Raw genomic sequence first — 23,382 nt, 5'->3', positions numbered from 1 at the left:
GGTGCAGAGACAATGCACATCCCTGCCTCGTGCCCTTATTCAACTAAAAATACCCAAATTCACAGCATTTATGCAAACACCAACAGGAGGGGTCAGTGGTGTTTTTCTGATAAGCTGTTAGTTTTGGCTCTTCAACTGTATGTGACATACAATTACAGCAGAAATGAAACAGCTTAGAAAACTGTGGATGGGAAAGAATTCCATGTAATTTGGAGATGGTGCAGAGGAATGTTTATAGGTGGATTGGGGCAGGCTGAACTGCCAAACACTCGGTGGGATGGAGAAGGCTATTGAAGGGAGTGGACAAGTTCAGCAGAACTTCAAACACAATTACCAAAAGCACCAGTATAATGGCCATAAAGTCCTTCTGCAGAACTCTGTCCGTGCTGCTCCACAAATAACATTCCACAATATTTACTCTTTATAAACACTCAATACATAACCCTGAGCCAGTGTTTTAAAAGTCTGAAGTACCTGACTGTTTCCAGGTGGCAATTTAGCCTGTGCCTCATTTGGTCCTGGAGTCCCAGCCAATCTTTGTGCCAACAATGAAACCTGCTGTCTAAACATCCATTCAAAAAAAAAATGAACAGTTATTTATCATGAACATCTGACAATTGACTCTTTCCTGCTAGTTTGTTAATTATAAAATTAAAAGCTCAAGTCATTTCAGTTTAAATCTGATTTTCACCAATTCATACTCTTGATTATGTATTATATTTTCATTTGTCTGGATTACCTTGACCTATATCTCTGTTTTTCTATTATTTTGCACAAAGGAAGTTAAAACAATGACAGCAAAACCTACCTATTCATCCCTGGTGCCACAGTGATGTTTCCCTGTGCCATGACCTTTTTAATTCCCTTCAATGCCACCATTTTTGCCTTGGCAATGGGATCCATGATGTCATCGGCTGCAAATTTATCCAAATCTACAAAGAGAAAAAATCTGGTAAAACTGTTCAAAATGCAGCACTGTGGAACATTCCGTAGAAAATTGAGCCCTCAAAATGAAACGCAATTAACAAGTTTAATTCTATCACTTGGTTTTAAACACATATTACTAAATTGCAGATGCTCGGTTGTGAAATATGGTGTTTTGCACAATTTGCAAAATTTGAAAAGGGAATGCTATTATCGGATTGCGGAAGGACGGGAAGTAAACAGGAATTCTATTGACCCTATGTAGGTGAAAAGCAGCTTTGGTATGTTCAGACCTTTCAACCAGAAAGGCTGCTCAGATGATGTATCCTTTGAATGAATGTAGAGATCAGCAGGTTTCCCACTCCAGGTACAAATCCTGGTGTTTCCCACCAAATTTAAATACTCACTGCCAGTTAGTATTTTTCAATCTGTACAACACACCAAGTTTAAACAAGCTTCAATACATCCATGTCATATGGTAGAGGGAGGTCATTAATTTCCTACCGATAAGAAAAAACATGTAATTGCCCTACAACAGATAAAGTATTGCTGATGGGCTTACATTCAAAATGTGCCCAATGAAAGGAAAATTGACCCAAGTGGAGAGGAAGGAGGGGGCGGCCAACATAAAGATAGATTGCCTACCTGGCAGGATTATCTTCATTGTTCGAATGGTGTTCATCCTTCACATACAATAGTATAGCCTACCTTGATATATTCTGAGGAAACGACACGCTGGACAATCACATGAAAATGCTGTCATAAAATGCTGCAGACAGGTGGTGCTGCAGGTTACCTCTTCATTCCACATTGTATAAAATACAGGGGCTTGCATAATTCATTTAATTCTGAAGCCAAAATAAAACTAATTAAACCGAATGTCCACCCCGCCCCATCAAATTTATTCTTACTTGGATGGAAGGACAGAATTCAAGTGACTGGAGGACATGCAAAGAATGTTGATGCCTCTACCAGATAAACAAGCATCTTCTTCATTGCATTCCTCCACACACCACAGAAACGTACCCAAATGAAAATGATTTGGGATGAGAGAAGAACCAGAACACTAGCTGTTGGCATCAGTTGCCATTCTTGGGCAGGTAAACTTTAGGAACAGGAGCAGGCCATTCCGCTCCTCGAGCCTGTCCCGCCATTCAATGAGACCCTGGCTGATCTGTGGCCAAACTTCATCTACCTGCCTTTGGCACTTTGCCAGCCAGGTTTAGAAAATGTTTGAAGTACTACAAGTGGTAGTCTTGCATGTCATAATTTGAACCCAATTGAGAAATATCCAGGAAGCAGTTCTGGAATAGATAAAATTACAATTAACTTGCCACTTTGTAAGATTAAAATAACTTTTATTTATATAATACAAAAACAGACAATGCTGGACAATCTCAGCATGTCTGACAGCATCTGTGGAGAGAGAAGGGAGCGAACGTTTCCAGTCTGGGTGACCCTTTGTCATTCAGAAACACATAAAATTGCTGTGAAGTACCTATATATGAAAACCCAGAAGTCACTTTGCACACAAACAACATAGATAAATGAAGAATTATTCTGTTTTTGATGGTGTTAAGGCAGGAATGTTGGCAAGGCACCAGAGGACTCCTTGCTCTTCACAGGATCTTTAAACACCCACCTCAACCACCAGACAGACCCTTTATGGACAGTATCTGTGTAGGATGCACTCAACCACCTATTTGCTTTTCATTCGTGATCCATAAGTAACCGTCTGGACTGTCTAAATTGCTACATATCACTCAGGTTTGTAAGCAGATGTGTGACTGGAAAAAACATTCTTGTTCTGACTCCTATGGCATCAGATGAAACAACGAGACAAGACCGGGAAGTGATCACAGATAAAATGCCAGAGTACCGAGGCACTCTCCGTTAGAATGTTAAATCACATACAGTTGATCCAAAACAGTCTCGAAATTCACCAACTAAATTGAAACAATCAACAACAGTGCTGTTTTACAAGCAAGAAACTTAAACTCAAACACCCAAAGCAGTGCAGATAGTGGATAGAGCTAAATCCAGGTCACAGTTAAGGCCTAACAAATCTTTCCTCACAAGTATAAGTCCAGGTAACATTCTAGTAAATTATATGCGCTTTTTACCTATAGCTTCTATATCCTTTTGATAATGGGTTGGCTAAAACTGCACACAATACTCAATTTGTTATCTTAGATAACAGGAAATAAGAGGAATAGGCCATTTGGCCCATCGAGTCTGCTCTGCCATTCAATAAGATCATGGTTGATGTGACGGTGACTGTAACTCCACTTTCCTGCCTGTGCTCCATAACTCGACTCCCTTGTCAAAGATCTGTCTAACTCAGCCTTGAATATACTCAATGATCCAACTTCCATTGTTCACTGTGGAAGTGTTCCAAAGACTGATAACCCTCAAATTTCTCATCTCAGTCTTAAATGTGAGAGCCATTATTTTTAAACAGGTGAATCCTGAGGAAGGAGCCGTGCTCCGAAAGCTAGTGATTCAAAACAAACCTGTTGGACTTTAACCTGGTGTTGTAAGGGTTCTTACTGTGCTCACCCCCGTTCAATGCCGGCATCTCCACATCATTTCTTCAACAAGACAATCTCTTCATCCCAGAAATCAGCCCAGCGAACCTTCTGTGAACTGTTTCCAATACATGCATCCCTCCTTAAGTGAGACCACCAAAACCATACGCAGTGCTCCAGGGGCGGTCTCACCAACGTCCTGTTGTAGGAAGACTTCCCTACTTTTATGCTCCACACCCCTTTATAATGAAGTACTACGTTCCATTTTCCATTCCTAACCTCTACCTGCACACCAACTTTTATGTACAATGACTCCCAGATCCCTTTATACTGCAGAATTCTGCTTTTCATTTTTCCTGCCAAAGTGGGCAACCTCACATTTTCCCATGTTATAATTCGCTCATGGCACAGGTAGCAATCCAGAGATTATCATTTTTGTGGTTCTGCTTTTTAATTTTGTTCCCAACTGTTCATATTTCCTCAGCAGAACCACTTTCTTAGTCCCACCCAAGTCCTTGGTACCCACATGGACCACGACAATTGGACCTTTACTCCATGTTCCTCATCAGCCTCGAGGAGATGTCCTTAAATTTGGCACCAGTCAAGCATTGCAGCCTGTGGGACTCACGCTCTCTGCTCCGAGAACAGTGTCTACCCCCCAACTGTACTGTACAACATTCCTTTTTGCTCCTCCCTTTTGAATGGTGCCTTGCACCACAGTGTGTGGTCAGGTTGCTTATCCTCCCTGCGGTCCCTGTTCTCTTTTTTTTTCAAAATAAATTTAGAGTACCCAATTCATTTTTTTTCCAATTCAGGGGCATTTTAGCGTGGCCAATCCACCTACCCTGCACATCTTTTGGGTTGTGGGGGCGAAACCCACACAGACACAGGGAGAATGTGCAAACTCCACACAGACAGTGACCCAAGGCCGGGATCGAACCTGGGACCTCGGCGTCGGGAGGCAGCAGTGCTAACAACTGCCTGTGGCCCATGTGGTCCCCGCTCTCATCCACACCAACTGCAAGAATCTCAAAACCCACTGAACAATTGCAAGAGCTGAGGCTTCTCCATTGCGACCTTCTGGATCCCCATACCTGTCTTACTTGTAGTCACACCATCCAGTCCCTGACTACACACCAAATCAGAATTCCCAAGTGTAAAGGAGTGAGAGTGCCTCCTGGATTAACTGTCTAGGTAACATTTGTTCTCCCCAATGAATTGCAATGTAGGAAGCTCGGTTTCCAGCTCATCAACTCTAAGCCAAAGCTTCTTGAACTGCAGACATTTTTTGCAGATGTGGTTGCTGTGGGTCACACAGGTATCGGCCAGAACCCACATCCTACAGCTGCAATATATCGCCTGCCTTGGTTTTGTTTTTATTTAACCAATTCGGTTTCAAATTTAGACTATCACTCACTGATTATTTGTGGTTATATTATAGAGTCTCTGCCTCTCAAGCAGATAGAAAGTCACTGACAGTTAAGTTAAATGCTAAATGCAAACTTAACAAGATTTTAGGAAGAGATCAACCTTGAAAATGCCCTCACTTACAAATTCCCAGATTTAAGCACTTGGTCTCGCTGTACTCAGTAGCACAGTGGTCAGCACAGTTGCTTCACAGTGCCAGGGTCACGGGTTTGATTCCCGGTTTGGGTCACTGTCTGTGTGGAGTCTGCACATTCTCCCCGTGTCTGCGTGGGTTCCCTCCGGGTGCTCCGGTTTCCTCCCGCAAGTCCCGAATGACGTGTTAGGTGGATTGGACATTCTGAATTCTCCCTCTGTGACCTGAACAGGCGCCGGAATGTGGCAACTAGGGGCTTTTCACAGTAACTTCATTGCGGTGTTAATCTAATCCTACTTGTGACACTAATAAAGATTATTACATGTGTGCAATTTACTTAGGGCGTGCTCATGTTCAACATTACCTCCATTCCTTTGTATCCATTATTCTGAGATACAACATAATTACCACAAGTCCTTTTTTTAAAACATAAAACTGCCCGATTGTGTTCCTCTACACCTTTATAGGCTATTTATCTGCATACAAAAATCCTTCTTCACCTTTACACCATTTAAAATTCATTAATGGGGTATTTTTGTTCCTCATTCATAATTCCATAATACACGAATTTGTATTTTCCTACTTTAAGCAGCATCTGCAAAGCCAGCTACGTTTCTGATACAAACAAATTCAGGCGTGTAGCAGAGAACGAGTCCCGAAGGCTTTGACGCAACCCTGTTCATTTAGCAATTTATGATTTGCAGTGTACGACTTGAAAAGATGGTGGGAGTAAAGTCAATAACAACTTTTAAAGGGAAATTAGAAAGATACTTGGAAAAGGAAACATTTGCAGAACTATGGGGAAAGAACAGAGGAATAGGGCTAAAATGGGCTCAAAGGACTGGCATAGACTGGATGGGCCGAATCACCACCTCTGTGCTCCATAACATGAAAGGGATCAGCTCAGTGTGGGATCTGTGAGTTATCCTTGAGTCAGGGCACTGAGGCTCTGATTCATCCTTGGTGCATCTGCTTCTCCGCTGCAAAAATAGCATGTACTGTTGCTTCTCAGTATTTCATTTTCTTTGTGCACCATCTTCTCTTTTCCTTTTTCCCAATGTCCTGTGGTGATGGGGTAATAGGTGATTGTTGGGAGTCTTCAGTCACAAGCCAAATCACAGGATGGTACAAGTCACTGGCTATTTTGTGCTGGAATTTCAAGGCAGCAGCGCAACCTGCCATCAGCTCATATACTGAGCAAACTGGTTTCGGATCGACTTGTCACATACCGGGAGTGTGCTCAGAGATGTTCCTGAAAATTAGCTTGTTTTGGTCAACCTGGCGGGTAACCACAGGCAGCAAGATCACCCATACTAGCAGTTGCAACAAAAATAAGTACAAACTCCTGACTGTTGAAACCTTGAACACGGGAACACCAATGGACTCATCTGCTCAAGTGTTCTATCATAGAACATAGAACATTACAGCGCAGTACGGGCCCTTCGGCCCTCGATGTTGCGCCGACCTGTGAAACCATCTGAAGCCTATCCAACCTACACTATTCCATTTTCATCCATATGTCTATCCAGTGACCACTTAAATGCCCTTAAATTTGGCGAGTCTACTACTGTTGCAGGCAGGGCGTTCCACACCCCTACTACTCTCCGAGTAAAGAAACTGCCTCTGACATCTGTCCTATATCTACCACCCCTCAATTTACAGCTATGTCCCCTCGTGTTGGTCATCATCATCCGAGGAAAAAGACTCTCACTGTCCACCCTATCTAACCCTCTTACTATCTTATATGTCTCTATTAAGTCACCTCTCAGCCTTCTCCTCTCTAACGAAAACAACCTCAAGTCCCTGAGCCTTTCCTCATAAGACCTTCCCGCCATACCAGGCAACATCCTAGTAAATCTCCTCTGAACCCTTTCCAAAGCTTCCACATCCTTCCTATAATGTGGTGACCAGAACTGCACGCAGTACTCCAGGAGCGGCCGCACCAGAGTTATGTACAGCTGCAGCATGACCTCGTGGCTCCGAAACTCAATCCCCCTGCTGATCAAGGCTAGCACACCATATGCCTTCTTAACAGCCCTATTAACCTGGCTGGCAACTTTTAGGGATTTATGTACCTGGATGCCGAGATCTCTCTGTTCATCTACACTACCAAGAATCTTGCCATTAGCCCAGTACTCTGCATTCCTGTTACTCCTTCCAAAGTGAACCACCTCACACTTTTCCGCATTAAACTCCATCTGCCACCTCTCAGCCCAGCTCTGCAACTTATCTATGTCCCTCTGTATCCTATAACATCCTTCAGCACTATCCACAACTCCACCGACCTTCGTGTCATCTGCAAATTTACTAACCCATCCTTCTACACCCTCTTCCAGGTCATTTATAAAAATGACAAACAGCAGTGGCCCCAAAACAGATCCTTGCGGTACACCACCAGTAACTGAACTTCAGGATGAACATTTGCCATCAACCACCACCCTCTGTCTTCTTTCAGCTAGCCAATTACTGATCCAAACCGCTAAATCACCTTCAATCCCATACTTCCTTATTTTCTGCAATAGCCTAACATGGGGAACCTTATCAAACGCCTTACTGAAATCCATATACACCACATCAACCGCTTTACCCTCATCCACCTGTTTGGTCACCTTCTCAAAAAACTCAATAAGGTTTGTGAGGCATGACCTACCCTTCACAAAACAGTGTTGACTATCGCTAATCAACTTGTTCTTTTCAAGATGATTATAAACCCTATCTCTTATAACCTTTTCCAACATTTTACCCACAACCGAAGTAAGGCTCACAGGTCTATAATTACCAGGGTTGTCTCTACTCCCCTTCTTGAACAAGGATACAACATTTGCTATCCTCCAGTCTTCCGGCACTATTCCTGTTGACAAAGACGACATAAAGATCAAGGACAAAGGCTCAGCAATCTCCTCCCTGGCTTCCCAGAGAATCCTAGGATAAATCCCATCTGGCCCAGGGGACTTATCTATTTTAACACTTTCCAAAATTGCTAACACCTTCTCCTTGTGAACCTCAATCCCATCTAGCCTGGTCGACTGTACCCGAGTGTTCTCCTCCACAACATTGTCTTTCTCCAGTGTAAACACTGACGAAAAATATCCATTTAACGCTTCCCCTATCTCCTCTGATTCCACACACAACTTTCCACTACTATCCTTGATTGGCCCTAATCTTACTCTAGTCATTCTTTTGTTCCTGATATACCTATAGAAAGCCTTAGGGTTTTCCTTGATCCTATCCGCCAACGACTTTTCGTGTCCTCTCCTCGCTCTTCTTAACTCTCCCGTTAGGTCCTTCCTGGCTAACTTGTAACTCTCAAGTGCCCTAACTGAGCCTTCATGTCTCATCCTAACATGAGCCTTCTTCTTCCTCTTGACAAGTGCTTCAACTTCCTTAGTAAACCACGGTTCCCTTGCTCGACAACTTCCTCCCTGCCTGACAGGTACATACTTATCAAGGACACGCAGTAGCTGTTCCTTGAAAAAGCTCCACAGTTCGATTGTACCCATCCCTTGCAGTTTCCTTCCCCATCCTATGCATCCTAAATCTTGCCTAATAGCATCATAATTACCTTTCCCCCAGCTATAATTCTTGCCTTGCGGTATATACCTATCCCTGCCCATTGCTAAAGTAAACATAACCGAGTTGTGATCACTATCACCAAAGTGCTCACCTACATCTAAATCTAACACCTGGGCGGGTTCATTACTCAGTACCAAATCCAATGTGGCATCGCCCCTTGTTGGCCTATCTACATACTGTGTCAGAAAACCCTCCTGCACACACTGCACAAAAACTGACCCATCTATAGTACTCAAACTATAGTATTTCCAGTCAATATTTGGAAAGTTAAAGTCCCCCATAACAACTGCCCTGTTACTCTTGCTCCTGTCGAGAATCATCTTTGCAATCCTTTCCTCTACATCTCTGGAACTATTCGGAGGTCTATAGACAACTCCCAACAGGGTGACCTCTCCTCTCCTGTTCCTAACCTCGGCCCTATCAGTAGGGTCACATGTAGTGAAGATGGCTGTTGGACTTTGACTAAGCTTTTCAGGACAAAACTACCCAGTTTCTTTAAACAAGCCTCACATACATCATTAAACCAGGGAGAAAGCTAAATGCAAAACTTCTAGAAGCTGAGGATGTAAGAAATGAGTTCCAGGAATGCTTAGCAAAGAGCCTCACATTAATGAGAGCTCGAAAACAAACTGTATTTTCAGCAAAGAGCAGAGATTAGTTTTCTGAAAATGATGAGCACATTAAAGATCAACATAAACCAGACTACACATTAGTTAACTATCAGACCCATCCTAACCTATGGACAAAGTTAGAATACAGTAACATTTCTATTATCCAGGAATTCTGGAGTTGCGACTGGGTTTGATTGAGATGTTAAACTCGCCGGTAGTTTTGGAGCCCTGTCCTCGCTCTGGTCTCAGCCTCCCACTGCTCTGCAGCAGCATCTCCCCCTCAGTGCCGCTCACACAATTTCCACAATCCTGCATCTGAGACCTCAACATCAGTGTGATCATCCTGGAGCGCTCTCACTGGATGACATCGCGGAAATCACCTCACAGACAACTTGATTAACTGGCACCTCCCATTCCTGCCAACTAGAGATTTTTGTGCACTACGAGCAGCATTAGCTTTGTTTGAAGAATAATTGGTGGATAAAGAAAGCCCAAGAAATCTAAGACATGCTGAATGTCACGTGACAAGTGAATTTTTCAGTGCCATTAAAGCTATCGACTAGACCATGGTCTAATGGATCAGTACCCTTTGGAGAAGTCCAAAGAGTGGTCAAGCAGATATGTAATAAATAGGAAAGCTGCTGGACCTGAGGGCATTCCAAGTGAAAGAGAGGGAGCAAGGTGGTTCCCAACATTCTCCACGTTCTACAAAGACTCTTAAGGCTGAAAAAAGGTGAGTAATGGAGTTGCAATTATGGTAGTGTGCTGCTTTCATTAACAGGGACAACTAGAGCTAGAATTCTGCTTGATCGCTAAAGTCCACTCAAAGGATCTTTCCTGAAACCCTGATTTCAGGTCTGGTAAGGGTACAAATGATGATATCTCCCATGTGTCAATTACAAGAAAAGTGCCAAGAGTATCACTGAGATTTACACCTGCCATTTATTGATCCTGCAAAGATGTGTGAGGTTCCAAGTTAAGCTCGGCTGCCCCAAAGGCTTGTCTCAATTGGCAGACAATTTTAATGGCGACATAAAAAGGGTATCTGACAGCGATTCTCAATCTGACTCCTTCCTCATCGAAATTGGCAGTCATTGCAACCACGGTAGCATTGTGGATAGCACAATGGCTTCACAGCTCCAGGGTCCCAGGTTCGATTCCGGCTTGGGTCACTGTCTGTGCGGAGTCTGCACATCCTCCCCATGTGCGCGTGGGTTTCCTCCGGGTGCTCCGGTTTCCTCCCACAGTCCAAAGATGTGCGGGTTAGGTGGATTGGCCATGATAAATTGCCCTTAGTGTTGGGTGGGGTTACTGGGTTATGGGGATAGGGTGAAAGTGTTGACCTTGGGTAGGGTGCTCTTTCTAAGAGCCGGTGCAGACTCGATGGGCCGAATGGCCTCCTTCTGCACTGTAAATTCTATGATCTATGAACCATCCTTTTTGCTATTTTCCTTCCAGCACACAAGCTTTTGAATCTAAGGCGCTTATAGACCAAGATGAAAGTTCTTGCCATCATTATCGTCGATGTTCAGTAAACTGACAAGAACCCAAGAGTAGGCCATTCAGCCCTGCTCGCCATTCAACAAGGTCATGGCTGATCTTCGATCTATTGTCACGTGTACCAAGGTACAGTGAAAAGTACTGTTCTGCGTACAGTCACAGATCGTTCCATACATGAAAACATAGAACATAAAATAAATACATGAGGATACATAATGTAAATAGATAGACAGCAGGTGAAGTATACGGTATGTAGTGCTACAACTGTAGAGAAGATGCATAAAGATCAGTTCATTCTATAAGAGAGCCATTCAGGAGTCTGGTAACAGTGGGGCAGAAGCGGTTTTTGTTGTACCTTCTGCCCGATGGAATAGAGAATAACCCGGGTGGGAGGGGTCCTTGATTATGCTGCCCACTTTCCCAAGACAGCGGGAGATATAGAGAGAGTCAATGGATGATGGACTGGGCTGTGTTCACGACTCTCTGTGGTTTCTTATGGTCTTGGGCCGGGTAATTACCATACCAAGCTGTGATGCAGCCAGAGGAGCTTCCTTCTATGGTACATCTACAGAAATTGTTAAGAGTTGCTGTGGACATGCCGAATTTCCTTAGTTTCCTGAGGAAGTATAGGTGCTTTTGTGCTTTCCTGGTCGTAACGTCGATGTGGATGGACCGGGACAGATTGTTGGTGATGTGTATACCTAGGAATTCAAAGTTGTCCGCCATTTCCGCCTTACCATCATTGATGCAGACAGGGGCGTGGACGACACTTTGCTTCCTGAAATTTATGACCAGCTCCTTAGTTTTGCAGACATTGAGGGAGAGACTGTTTTCATTGCACCATGCCACTAGGTTCTCCATCTCCCTCCAGTACAATTACTCATCTTTGCTCATGTCATCAGCAAACTTGTAGATGGGAGTTGGAGCCGAATTTTGCCACAGTCAGTGTGTATAGGGAGTATAGTAGGGCGTTAAGTACACAGCCTTGCACAGTCCCATATGGAGGACTATCATGGAGGTGCCGTTGTTTATCCTTACAGATTGTGGTCTGTGGGTCAGGAAGTCGAGGATCCAGTGGCAGAGGGAGGAGCTGGGTCCTAGGTTTTGGAGTTTGGATATGAGCTTGGCTGGGATTATGGTGTTGAAGATGGAGCTGTAGTCTATGAACAGGAGTCTGGCATAGGTGTCTTTGTTGTTTAAATGCTCCAGGGATGTGTAGGGCCATGAAGAAAGCATCTGCTGTAGACCTGTTGTGGCAGTTGGCAAATTGCAGTGGATCACGACAATCTGGAAGGTTGGAGTTGATGTGTTTCATGACCAACCTCTCAATGCACTTCATAATGATAAATGTCAGGGCCACCGATCGGTAGGCATTGAGGCACGTTGCCTTGTTCTTCTGTGGCACCGGTATGATAGTGGTCTTCTTAAAGGAAATGGGAACGTCAGAATGGAGTAGTGAGAGGTAAAGATGTCTGCAAACACACCCACCAATTGGTCCGCACAGAGCCCGAGTGCATGACCAGGGACTCCGTCAGGACACAGTGCTTCCCGTGGGTTCAATTTTTTTTTTTTTTAAATAAATTTAGAGTACCCAATTATTTTTTCCAATTAAGGGGCAATTTAACATGGCCAATCCACCTATCCTGCACATCTTTTGGGTTGTGGGGGTGAAACCCACGCAGACACGGGGAGAATGTGCAAACTCCTCATGGACAGTGACCCAGGGCCGGGATTCAAACCCGGGTCCTCAGCGCCATAGGCAGCAATGCTAACCACTGTGCCACCGTGCTGCCTTCGTGGGTTCAATTTTGAGAAGACCTCAATTTCAACTTTCTGCATTGTCCATGTCTCAATTGATTCCCTTGTATCTAAATAGCTTTCAGTCTCCTTAAATACACGTAATAACTGAACATCCACCCCCGCCCCTCCCCGGGTAGAGAATTCCATAGATTCACAATGCTCGAGTGAATTTAAAAAAAAATAGGCAGCCCCTTATGCTGAGTCTGTGACCCCAAATGTTGTAGAAGTTCCAACTAGAGAACTCCCACCCCCCAAAAGCATCTGTCAAGTCACTTAATTTTATATGTTACTACATTCCCAAGAGGTTCTAGTATTTTCCCTGCTACTCATGGAAAGCTAACTGGCTTGTAGTTCCCAATTTTCATGCTCCCTCCCTCCCTTCTCGATTAGCAGGGTAACATTTCCTATTTTCCAATCTATAAGGACTGTCTCAGAATTCTGGAATATCAAAACCAATGCATCCTGCAGCTACCTCTTTGAAAACCTGGGATGCAGGCGACTTGGTTCAAGGGACACCAACTATTATTCCCATTATTTAAGCCAATACTTCTTAACTAATACTGATTTCTTTATGTTCTTTGCTATTTTCTCTTACATAATTGCAGACTTCTCTGCCAGCAATTTTCAAACAATCCCAAACAGTCATTTGAAGCCTAATACTAATGGTGCTGATGCCTCCAACCTGTAATTCCCCCCCCCCCCCCCCCCCCAACCAACCATTGACTCTGGGAGCAGGTACTGGACTTTCCCAGGTTATAGGCACACCTCCCTCTTGCCCAGTGCCCGAGTCAAGAATGAGTGAATGCCCAGACCACAAATGAGTGTTTGAGTGATTGCCGGGCTGTGTATGAATGAATGGCCATGTGAGAGAGTGTGACTGCCTGGGCTGAGAGATACCTTCACTCTGAACGTTGTTTGTAATGTATTTTACAGTAAAGCCCTCAGCTACATGAGGGATTATCAGACCAGTTAAAACTGTGGGGGAGGGGCCCTTCCTTTTGTGTTGAGAAGGTTAATCCCCTATCTCTCTCTCTCCATGCCAGTGATGAAATACATTTTTTATATATAAATAAATGCAATTGTTGGTCAAAAAAAAAAAATGCTTCCAAACCTAAAATTCTTTATCAACCTATATCTGATACCCTGGCAACTTTGCTGCTCTGACCATGCATATTGAACAATGACTCCAAAACAACTACTTCATTCAGAATTGAGCTCCAGCAAATGAAGTGCCGGTAGTTCGAAAAGATTAAAAGATGGTTCGAAATCCAAACCTGAAGAAATGCAACATTAACACCAATGCATGGGAGCAAAAAAGACCGCAAACTGTGGCAATGTATACACATGCATGGAGCATCCACTTTGAACAAGATAGGATTATCAAAGAGGAGAAGAAACAGAGAAGAAATAGTGACAGTCTGCTGTAACTAGACCATCAACTGGGCTGTCTTTCATATGTCACCTTTGTGTGTAAATTGCGTCTCGCTAGGATTGACAGCCACCTAAATGTTTAAAGACACTGTTAAAGTTAAAACTCTTCCTTTGTGTGGAGAAGCAATCTTCGCGGATTGCTGAGAGATTGTCATGCTCCCGCCATGCCTTCCTGCAGTTTGGCACAAATTATCACTATAATCTCTCATGATTCTAATTTGATGTCATCAGCAAATTTCAGTATTGCTCCCTTGATTGCCAAGTACAGATTATTTCTGTATAGAGAAGCCTCCTGTGGAACATTGCTTGCCGTATCGTTAAAACTTCAAGAAACTTTCATGTACTCCTGCGTCTGTCAACTGACCATTGCGCATGACTAATTGGATACCTCTATCAAAGAGCAGACACAGACGATGGACAAACTGCCTCTTTTGTGCTCCACTACACAGAAGGGAAGTGGTTTGAGGTAGGCACATGAAAAATGTGCATGGATAGGAAGACCTGTACACTTAATTTGCCAGCAAGAATGATGATCTACCTGTGAGCAGATGCTTAACCTCGAATGCCATCTCACCAATTAATTTATGCTATTATTCCTACTTAAGTAACACAAGGACTCATCAGCACCAGTGTTCTGTCCATGCTAATGTTTTCCTGCATTAGCTACCATCTGCCCGACATCTAATCAGCGATCCTCAAACGTGTCAACATTGGATAGGTGGAGAGCTTGCAGTGCAGTCATACAAGGCATCAGCATAAATCAACAAGCTGGGCTTGTAATGTAGGTTGCTACGACAGCGATGTGACTGAATCTTCCTATCTTAGCGCTCTTATCTTCTGACTCAGTTATCTTTCATTTTGCTCTCTGCCTCTATGTTTTTCTATTTCGCTCTACACTTTGTGGGAAACAAACAAATATGGAGCCAGGACTATCCCAGCACCGAAATGCGTCTCTATTAAATTGTTACCGTCGAAGGGTTAGGAAAAGCTCACGTCTCTACCAGTTAGTAGCACAGTGGTTAGTACTGTTGCTTCACAGCGCCAGGGTCCCAGGTTTGCTTCCCGGCTTGGGTCACTGTCTGTGCGGAGTCTGCACGTTCTCCCCGTGTCTGCGTGGGTTTCCTCCGGGTGCTCCGGTTTCCTCCCGCAAGTCCTGAAAGACGTGCTGTTAGGTCATTTGGACATTCTGAATTCTCCCTCTGTGACCCGAACAGGAGCCGGAATGTGGCGACTAAGGGCTTTTCACAGTAACTTCATTGCAGTGTTTTAAAAAATAAATTTAGAGTACCCAATTCATTTATTTTCCAATTAAGGGGCAATTTAGCTTGGCCAATCCACCTACCCTGCACATCTTTGGGTTGAGGGGGCGAAACCCACGCAGACATGGGGAGAATGTGCAAACTCAACACGGACAGTGACCCAGAGCCGGGATCGAACCTGGGACCTCGGCGCCGTGAGGCAGCCATGCTAACCACTGCACCACAGTGCTGTCCTTCATTGCAGTGTTAATATAAGCCTACTTGTGACACTAATGAAGATTATTCTTATTAAGCAGGACATGTGTGACGTACACGATGACCAGTCCATCCAGCTTGACCATTTTCTGTAGCGAACCTTTAAAATTCTGTTAGGCACACCCTGACATGAGGGGCTGCACGTAAAAAGAAAAATGAACCTTAATTTTTGACGATAATCATACCCACATATGGAACATAAAATACAAGTTTTTCTAAATAGTAAATAAGCCTTTAACGGAAAGTTCAATAAATGCATGAGAGAAAGGTTTCAATTGAATAGCACTTGTGGGGCTTAAACACCAGCTTGGGCCAGTTGGAGCGAATTGCTGGTTGTGTTTAACATTCTATGTAAAAAAAAAGGTCATGGCCAATTTTTGTTTGCATTGAGAAACGTTCGTCAAACGAATGGGGTCAAATTCCAGTCACACCGCCCAGCAGTTGTCATAATTCTCATTATAATCTTTTTAAAACAAATTAGAGTACCCAATTCATTTCTTCCAATTAAGGGGGCAATCCATCTACCCTGCACATCTTTGGGTTGTGGGGGCGAAACTCACACAAACACGGGGAGAATGTGCAAACTCCACACGGACAGTGACCCGGGGCCAGGATCGAACCTGGGACCTCAGCGCCGTGAGGCGGCAGTGCTAACCACTGCACCGCCCCATTCTCATTAAAATCGGTTATGATTCTAATTTGATACCACCAGGACTTTCACTGAAGGGTAACTACTGATAGTAAGGGGAGAAAAAGTGAATTCTATCACACTGCAGCATGACTGGTTTCTCTCTCCGCAAATGCTCCCTGACCAAAGTATTTCCGGCATTTTGCTTTCATTTCAGATCACCAGCATTTTGCTCTGATATATATTTAATGTGCTCTTTTTCAATCAGCCATTTCACAAAATTCCTAATGTCGATCTAGTTTTATTTGCCTACTTTTCCTTCCACTTGACCGCAACAAAATTTATTTTTATCACTGCATTATTTGCTAGTTCCTAATAGAGAACCTTTCACCTCGATGCTTCTTGTACTGAACCCAATATTGAGATTGCTTTTTAAAAAAATGTCCTTACTTTCAAACCATCTACTTGCTCTATTCCATTACCCAGAAGTAAAATTGGAGTAGCAACGTGGCGTTTGAAAAAAAGAGAAATCCTTTGGTTCTGCATTTTTTCCTTTCTACTTATTAGATGTTTACAGCATGGAAACAGGCCCATCGGCCCAGCTTGTCCATGCCGCCCAGTTTCTATCACTAAGCTAGTCCCACTTGCCCACATTTGGCCCATATCCCTCTATACCCATCCTGCTCATGTAACTGTCCAACTGCTTTTTAAAGGACAAAATTGTAACCGTCTCTACCACTGCCTCTGGCAGCCCGTTCCAGACACTCGCCACCCTCTGTGTGAAGAAATTTCCCCTCTGGTCTCTTTTGTATCTCTCTCCTTAAACATATTCTAGTTCTAGACTCCTCTACCTTTGGGAAAAAATGTCGACTATCTACCTTATCGATGCTCCTCATTATTTTATTGACCTCTATAAGATCACCCCTAAGCCTCCTTCGCTCCAGGGAAAAAAGTCCCAGCCTATCCAGCCTCTCCTTATAACTCAGCCCATCAAGTCCTGGGAGCATCCTCACAAATTTCTTCTGCACTCTTTCTAGTTTAACAATATGGCAGCATTCATGCTCCACAAGAGCCTCTCTCACCCCATATGCAAATCCTATTATTCCTTTAGCCCTCAAGTACTTAGCTAGCTTCCCCCCACGTGTAACAATGCTATTTATTTCAATTACTCTATTATGGTAGCAAGTTCCAGATTTTAACCACTCTTGAATTTCTTATTGGATTTATTAGCGATTATCTCGATCTTCCTGGCCCACAGTTTTGGACTCCTAAAAAGCACAAACATTCCCCTCCCGCCCCCTCATCTACCTCATACATAATTTTAAAGACCTCCACAAAATAATGTCTTAAGACTTCCCTTTCCAGAGAAGAGAACCCCAGCCACTCAGTCTTTCCTGATAGTTGCACCCTCAGTTCTGGTATCACTCTTGCAAATCTTCCATTTACTTTCTCCAGTGTCTATATCCTTATTGGAAGACGACAACTAGGTCTGTGTACAGTAGTTTAGTTGGACTAGGATGTAACAACTTCTCTACACAGTGGTTAGCACTGCTGCCTCACAGCACCAGGGTCCCAGGTTCGATTCCCGGCTTGGGTCACTGTCTTGTGTGGAGTCTGCACATTCTCCGTGTCTGCGTGGGTTTCCTCCGGGTGCTCCGGTTTCCTCCCACACTTCCCGAAAGATGTGCCGTTAGGTGAATTGGACATTCTGAATTCTCCTTCTGTGACCCGAACAGGTGCCGGAATGTGGCGACTAGGGGCTTTTCACAGTAACTTCATTGCAGTGTTAATGTAAGCCTACTTGTGACAATAAAGATTATTCTAAAAACTCCCCCTTTGTAGAAATGTTTGCACTTTGTTTGGCCTTGCTAAACCAGGGGCTGGTTTAGCACAGTGGGCTTAACAGCTGGCTTGTAATGCAGAACGATATCAGCAGTGCGGTTTCAATTCCCGTACCGGCCTCCCCAAACAGGTGCCAGAATGTGGCAACTGGGGGCTTTTCACAGTAACTTCATTGAAGCCTACTTGTGACAATAAGCGATTATATTATTATTACTGCTAACCTGTGATGTTTTTAATGATTTACGATCCTGCATCCCTAGATCCCTTTGCACGGTGACATTATTTTCCCCATGAGTAGATAGTCTCATTCTTTGCACCAAAAAGCAACACCTCACGCATCCACATTGGAACTCATTTGCCATTCGCACGCCCATTCTGTAACTTAGTTAACATTGTCTTCGGTTTTGCTGGCAAGCAGCAAGACATGGACAACATTCAAGCTTGGTCTGGTACTTGGCCAGTAACATTGGTGTCACACAAGTGCCAGATAATGATCATTTTCACAATAACTTCATTGCTGTGTTAATGTAAACCTACTTGTGACAATCACAAGTATTTTAAAAATCTCCAACAGGAGAGAATTCAACCATTGCTCCATGATATTCAGCAGCATTACCGCGGTTAAATAACCCATCATCAACATTCTAGGGGTTACCATCGACCAGAAACCTAAACTAGACCAGCCCAATGAGTTAAAGTGGATGTTCATTCATCAACTGCCATTGAGTGCAATAGTCTGCCTGCCTAAACAGTGAATTGCCAAGTCTTCGATGAAGGATTGACTTGCTTCTGAATTATCACCAGGTGTGTCTTCCTGGATTCAACTCAATCACGAAGATACTGTCAACTTTGTTCCTCCATAACTCGTCTTTTGCCCTAGATTTTGAGCAACCGATGAGCCAAATGCACTGCTCTATTGACCACTTGCCAGAAGCGCCAGTTCCCATTTAATTGGGTGCTATGTGCAATGTTTGTTGATGTCTGTGGAGAATCATGGCGCTGAGGACCCGGGTTCGATCCCGGCTCTGGGTCACTGTCTATGTGGAGTTTTCACATTCTCCCCGTGTCTGCGTGGGTCTCACCTCCACAACCCAAAGATGTGCAGGGCAGGTGGATTGGCCACACTAAATTGCCCCTTAATTGGGAAAAAAAAGAATTGGGCACTCTAAATTTATTTTTAAAACGTCTGTGGCGAAGGCAGCAAAAAGGGATTGCGTTGTGTTGCTGTGGCCGTGTGGATCACGTGAATTCCCAGGAGTGCAACTAAAGTCATGCTTTAGGAATTATAATGCTGATTGTTGCCAATAGTCTTCAAATTTTTAAAACAATATTTTACATGCAGTCATGACTCGTTGAAAAGAGGATTACCAGAACCACAAATACCTTAAACCTGTTTAATTGCATACAATTCTCTGAAAGCATTAGCGCAGGCTTAGGTTGTAGCTGGGACAGCTCATGGTTGACAGAATCCAGTCTCAGACTGCATTTGGCATCTGCCACAGTGCTGCGCTGTCAAACCTCAGGTTTCGGTGCTCAAAAAGCTAATTGTACAAGTTCATGCAGATGCACTGCAAGCACACTCACGCTAAAGGGAAGTATGCTGTACTGCTAAGTTTGCAACTTGAAGTTGCTCCTGCATTCAAAATCAAATCTGAAATTTGAGATCGAGTTCAGGGTGTTTCGTTTTAAACAAAATATCTGCAGAAGGCGGCTGCTCCCTTCTAACTGGGGTAAACTCTTGCCATAACCCACAATGGTAGCCATTTGTCTCTTCTTGCCTGGCATTGGAGCTGTACTTCTGAAATTAAGTGAGTAACTCTCCTTGATGGTCTCGGAACCATGTCTCTTCATAAAGCCGGAAATGGCTCCAATGGGAATGCAGTCCATACCCACTGCCAGATGCCCAGGAGTAGATATTGTTCTCAAATTGATGAATATTCCTGGGCACCATGAAAATGTTGCAGTTACAATGGGCATTCCCCGTCAGTTGAGGAGCTCTAAAAAAAAAAAAGAGCCCATCTTTTCCTAATCACCCGTGTTCTGTCAACTTTTGCTGTTAATCCGATTCCAGTATATCATCCACCTGCATCTCAAAAATGTCCACAGGAAGATATATTTGACATTTCTATACCAAATGGAATGACACCAAATACAGTTATGCCAATCTACTGCTGAGAAGAGAGACAGTGACAAAGCTTTTCATCTTGCATTCAGCTGGCTCATTTACACTTGCTAGAAGAGAGAGACATTCATACACAGAGACCCATTTTCTGTACACAAAAGGAATATGTTGAAGCCTTGTTCCTTTTTTTGAACTGCCCGGGAGATTGAGAAGCCCTATAGTTTCCCGCTGCTTTATCCATGGAATGTCGTGGCCATCCAATCAGATCCTTTTCTCTCGTAGTATAAATTGTGGCTTGGGGCAGCACTGTGGCACAGCGGTTAGCACTGCTGCCTCACACCGCGGAGGACCCGGGTTCGATCCCAGCCCCGGGTCACTGTCCGTGGGGAGTTTGCACATTCTCCCCGTGCCTGTGTGGGTCTCACCCCAGAACCCCAAAAAATGTGCAGGGTAGGTGGGCTGGCCACGCTAAATTTCCCCTTAATTGGGAATAAAATAATTGAGTACTGTTTTGAAAGTATACATTGTGGCAGCTTGAAATTTGACATTCTTGTCTTTGTTGATGAATGCAAGAAGAAAGGTCTTAGCAACAGGTCTCTCTTTTCAGCAATAAAGTTCTGTACTACAAAGCGACTATTACGCCAGCTTGTGGAGTAATAAAGCAAAGTCAGATTTTGATCCTGAGACCACAGCAGATTTCAGCCTCTTCCTGTTATGCAGCAGCCGGCATTTGGTCCTCAATAAGGTGAAGTGGACATAAAATGCTGGCATTTGTTTTTCAGCATGCTTGAATAAACTTTGTCCAATGGGCATAGTGGTATGCCCTCCTAAGCCAATTAGATCCATGTTGGTACATTTACTGACATTAACCAAGACCTTTATGATTGTACTCTGTAAAAATGCATGATAGGACTCCATGAGACCCAGAGGAAAGGCTCCAGCTAGTGTCAGGCATCCTGGAACCAATGCACTCAGACATTGGGCAACCTGTGTTAAATACTTTTGTGTATTTGTAGCTGGCCAAACATGTCTGAACAATTTATCATCTGCCATCTATTTTCTGCAAGAGTCAGAACCTAGTTATTTGTAGGCCAATGGGTACGTCAGCCACAGGCTATGGAAGGATTGTCTGCGCAGTTTCATGGCAGGATCATGGCTCTTCCGGTTCCTGCCAACTTACTGTCTTATTCAAAGAGTTAAATCGGTTACGCTGCATGCTCTGTTCTCTAATATAAAAAGTAAGAATACCGGCATCTCCACATCATCTCCAGTATAAAGTCCAGGGAAGGGGTCAGATCCCCGTTTCCTCAAAAGGTGTCTCAAAGGGATAAGCAGTGAAAATGGTGTCAGAGAACATAGTACACGAGGTAAGCTTCCATATTATTTGTTGTAGTTTTGTGCAAATAATGTCTTGTTCACCAGTGCGAACAAACTCTTGGTGCCAATGATCTCTGCACTGAGAAATGAAAGATTCTTGTGGGTGCCAGCACATTCTTGACTAGGTTTCCCAATTTTAATGTGCTGTTCTTTTTTTTAATATAAATTTAGAGTACCAAATTCATTTTTTCCAATTAAGGGGCAATTTAGCGTCACCAATTCACCTAACCTGCACATCTTTGGGTTGTGGGGGTGAAACCCACGCAGACACGGGGAGGATGTGCAAACTCCACACGGACAGTGACCCAGAGCCGGGATCGAACCTGGGACCTCGGCGCCATGAGGCAGCAGGGCTAACCCACTGCGCCACCGTGCTGCCCTAATGTGCTGTTCTGACTAATGTGGCAAATACTGTGCAGCTGTTCCTTATACGTTTGTTTTGTGTACCAGTCAGATTTAACACACCACTGTATTTTGCCAGCCAAATATCTGATGCGTGGAAACGCAACACTGTACTTCTAGAGTCTCCAAAGCAAGTCAGAGAAACCCAGACAGCAGCAACGGTAGTGTTTCTACTAATATGGTCTTACACGCTCCCCGCAGGAACATGTCCCATTTACGAGTCCAGAGAGCTGGTGCCAAGTTGGCAAAGCTTTGGAATTTCCAAGTGTAAGTAGGAGTACTGCTGGACTTCAACCAGTTAAAATCATGCAGCACTGGTAATCTCCCTGCTGCATGTGCCGGTAGAATCACCCTAACCATTAGGGTAGTTTGCAGAGATATTCAGAGCGGAGTGCATCCTCCAGTGACAGGTCAGCCCTCCAATTCCCATTACAAACCAAACTGGCTGGTTAACCACCAGGAATAACCTGGCATACTATAAAGAACGGTGTCTCAGGTACTGAATTGTGGAGTCTGTCAAAGAGACTCAGCTTGTCATTTCCATTTTCCAGTTCGCCACCTTAAGAAGCAATTCAACCCAAACAGCATCCTATTTATCATAATGCCAGTTGTTTCATGTTTCCTCTTGGCTGAGTACTCACACAGCACTCAAGTAGATCCCTGACCACGCACACCTGGGCAGACAAAAACATCTAAAGCGGTCTCACACTTACATTACCCATGCACTCCAAGCTGCGTCATGTTTAAGCATAATGTATCAGAAAGGTCTGAAAAACGTGAATGGCATTTTGCGGAAATTTCAACGCCTGTTGTAGGTATTGTAACATCCAAGAACAATTCTGACTTTGTTTTGGTGCATACCCTTCATTGCCAGCCAATGACAAAGGATAATCATGTACCATATAACCTGAAGAACAGGCAGCGCTTCGCTATAGCATCCCTGCCTCACTATTAGAAGATACTTGGTTCACAGCCAAGCCGAGAATTCCAGTCTCTAAATTCTGGGACTAGATCCAGCAGGATGCTCTTGTCTGGTGGATGTAGGCATCCCATCACTCATCTTTTGGATTGTAGGAGACCAGAAAACCCTTCCATTGTATAGGAATAACCACTCCATCAACTGGTATAAAAATGGTGTCAGCCGTAGAGGGAGCACTCACATTACAGCTGGTTGGACGTTAAAAAAAAAGTCCTACTACACAAACAACCTATGCTATACCTAGAAAGAGTAGCATATGTGTAACGTCTTATCTGTCGCTACTGACACCTTTAGCGTCCTGAAAAGGATAATACAAAAACCTGGACAAAAGAGATTAACAGAATACAAAACGCAATCGCATCAAACCTACATTAGAAGAAAGGGTTCCTCAAAATGTTTTGTTGACAGAACGTGATTTGAAGAACGAAGAACCTTTAGCTGGGAAACATGTGGTACTGAGACATTTTTAAAAGAGGAGATCACATTCAGCATCACCTGTCTGCAAAACCATGACGACATTTTTCAAATGCTGTTTACCTGGAATATATCAAGATAAGCAATACTCCTAAAGTGTATGGAGGATGAGGAAT

At 43.7% G+C, this 23,382-nt stretch overlaps 1 protein-coding gene across 1 annotated transcript in view; it reads right to left on the bottom strand.

Annotated features, from left to right (window-relative positions):
- The window catches only part of LOC119958251 (histone-lysine N-methyltransferase 2D-like), a 224,347-nt gene that overhangs the window by 65,367 nt on the left and 135,598 nt on the right, over window positions 1-23,382 (bottom strand). Inside the window, 2 exon segments of the mRNA XM_038786664.1 lie at window positions 475-562; window positions 809-932. Of these exon segments, the coding sequence (XP_038642592.1) occupies window positions 475-562; window positions 809-932 (212 nt within the window).

This window comes from Scyliorhinus canicula, chromosome 28 (assembly GCF_902713615.1).
Source record: "Scyliorhinus canicula chromosome 28, sScyCan1.1, whole genome shotgun sequence".
NCBI lineage: Eukaryota > Metazoa > Chordata > Chondrichthyes > Carcharhiniformes > Scyliorhinidae > Scyliorhinus > Scyliorhinus canicula.
Note: the sequence above shows the minus strand (reverse complement) of the source record. Positions and strands in the feature narration are given on the sequence as shown.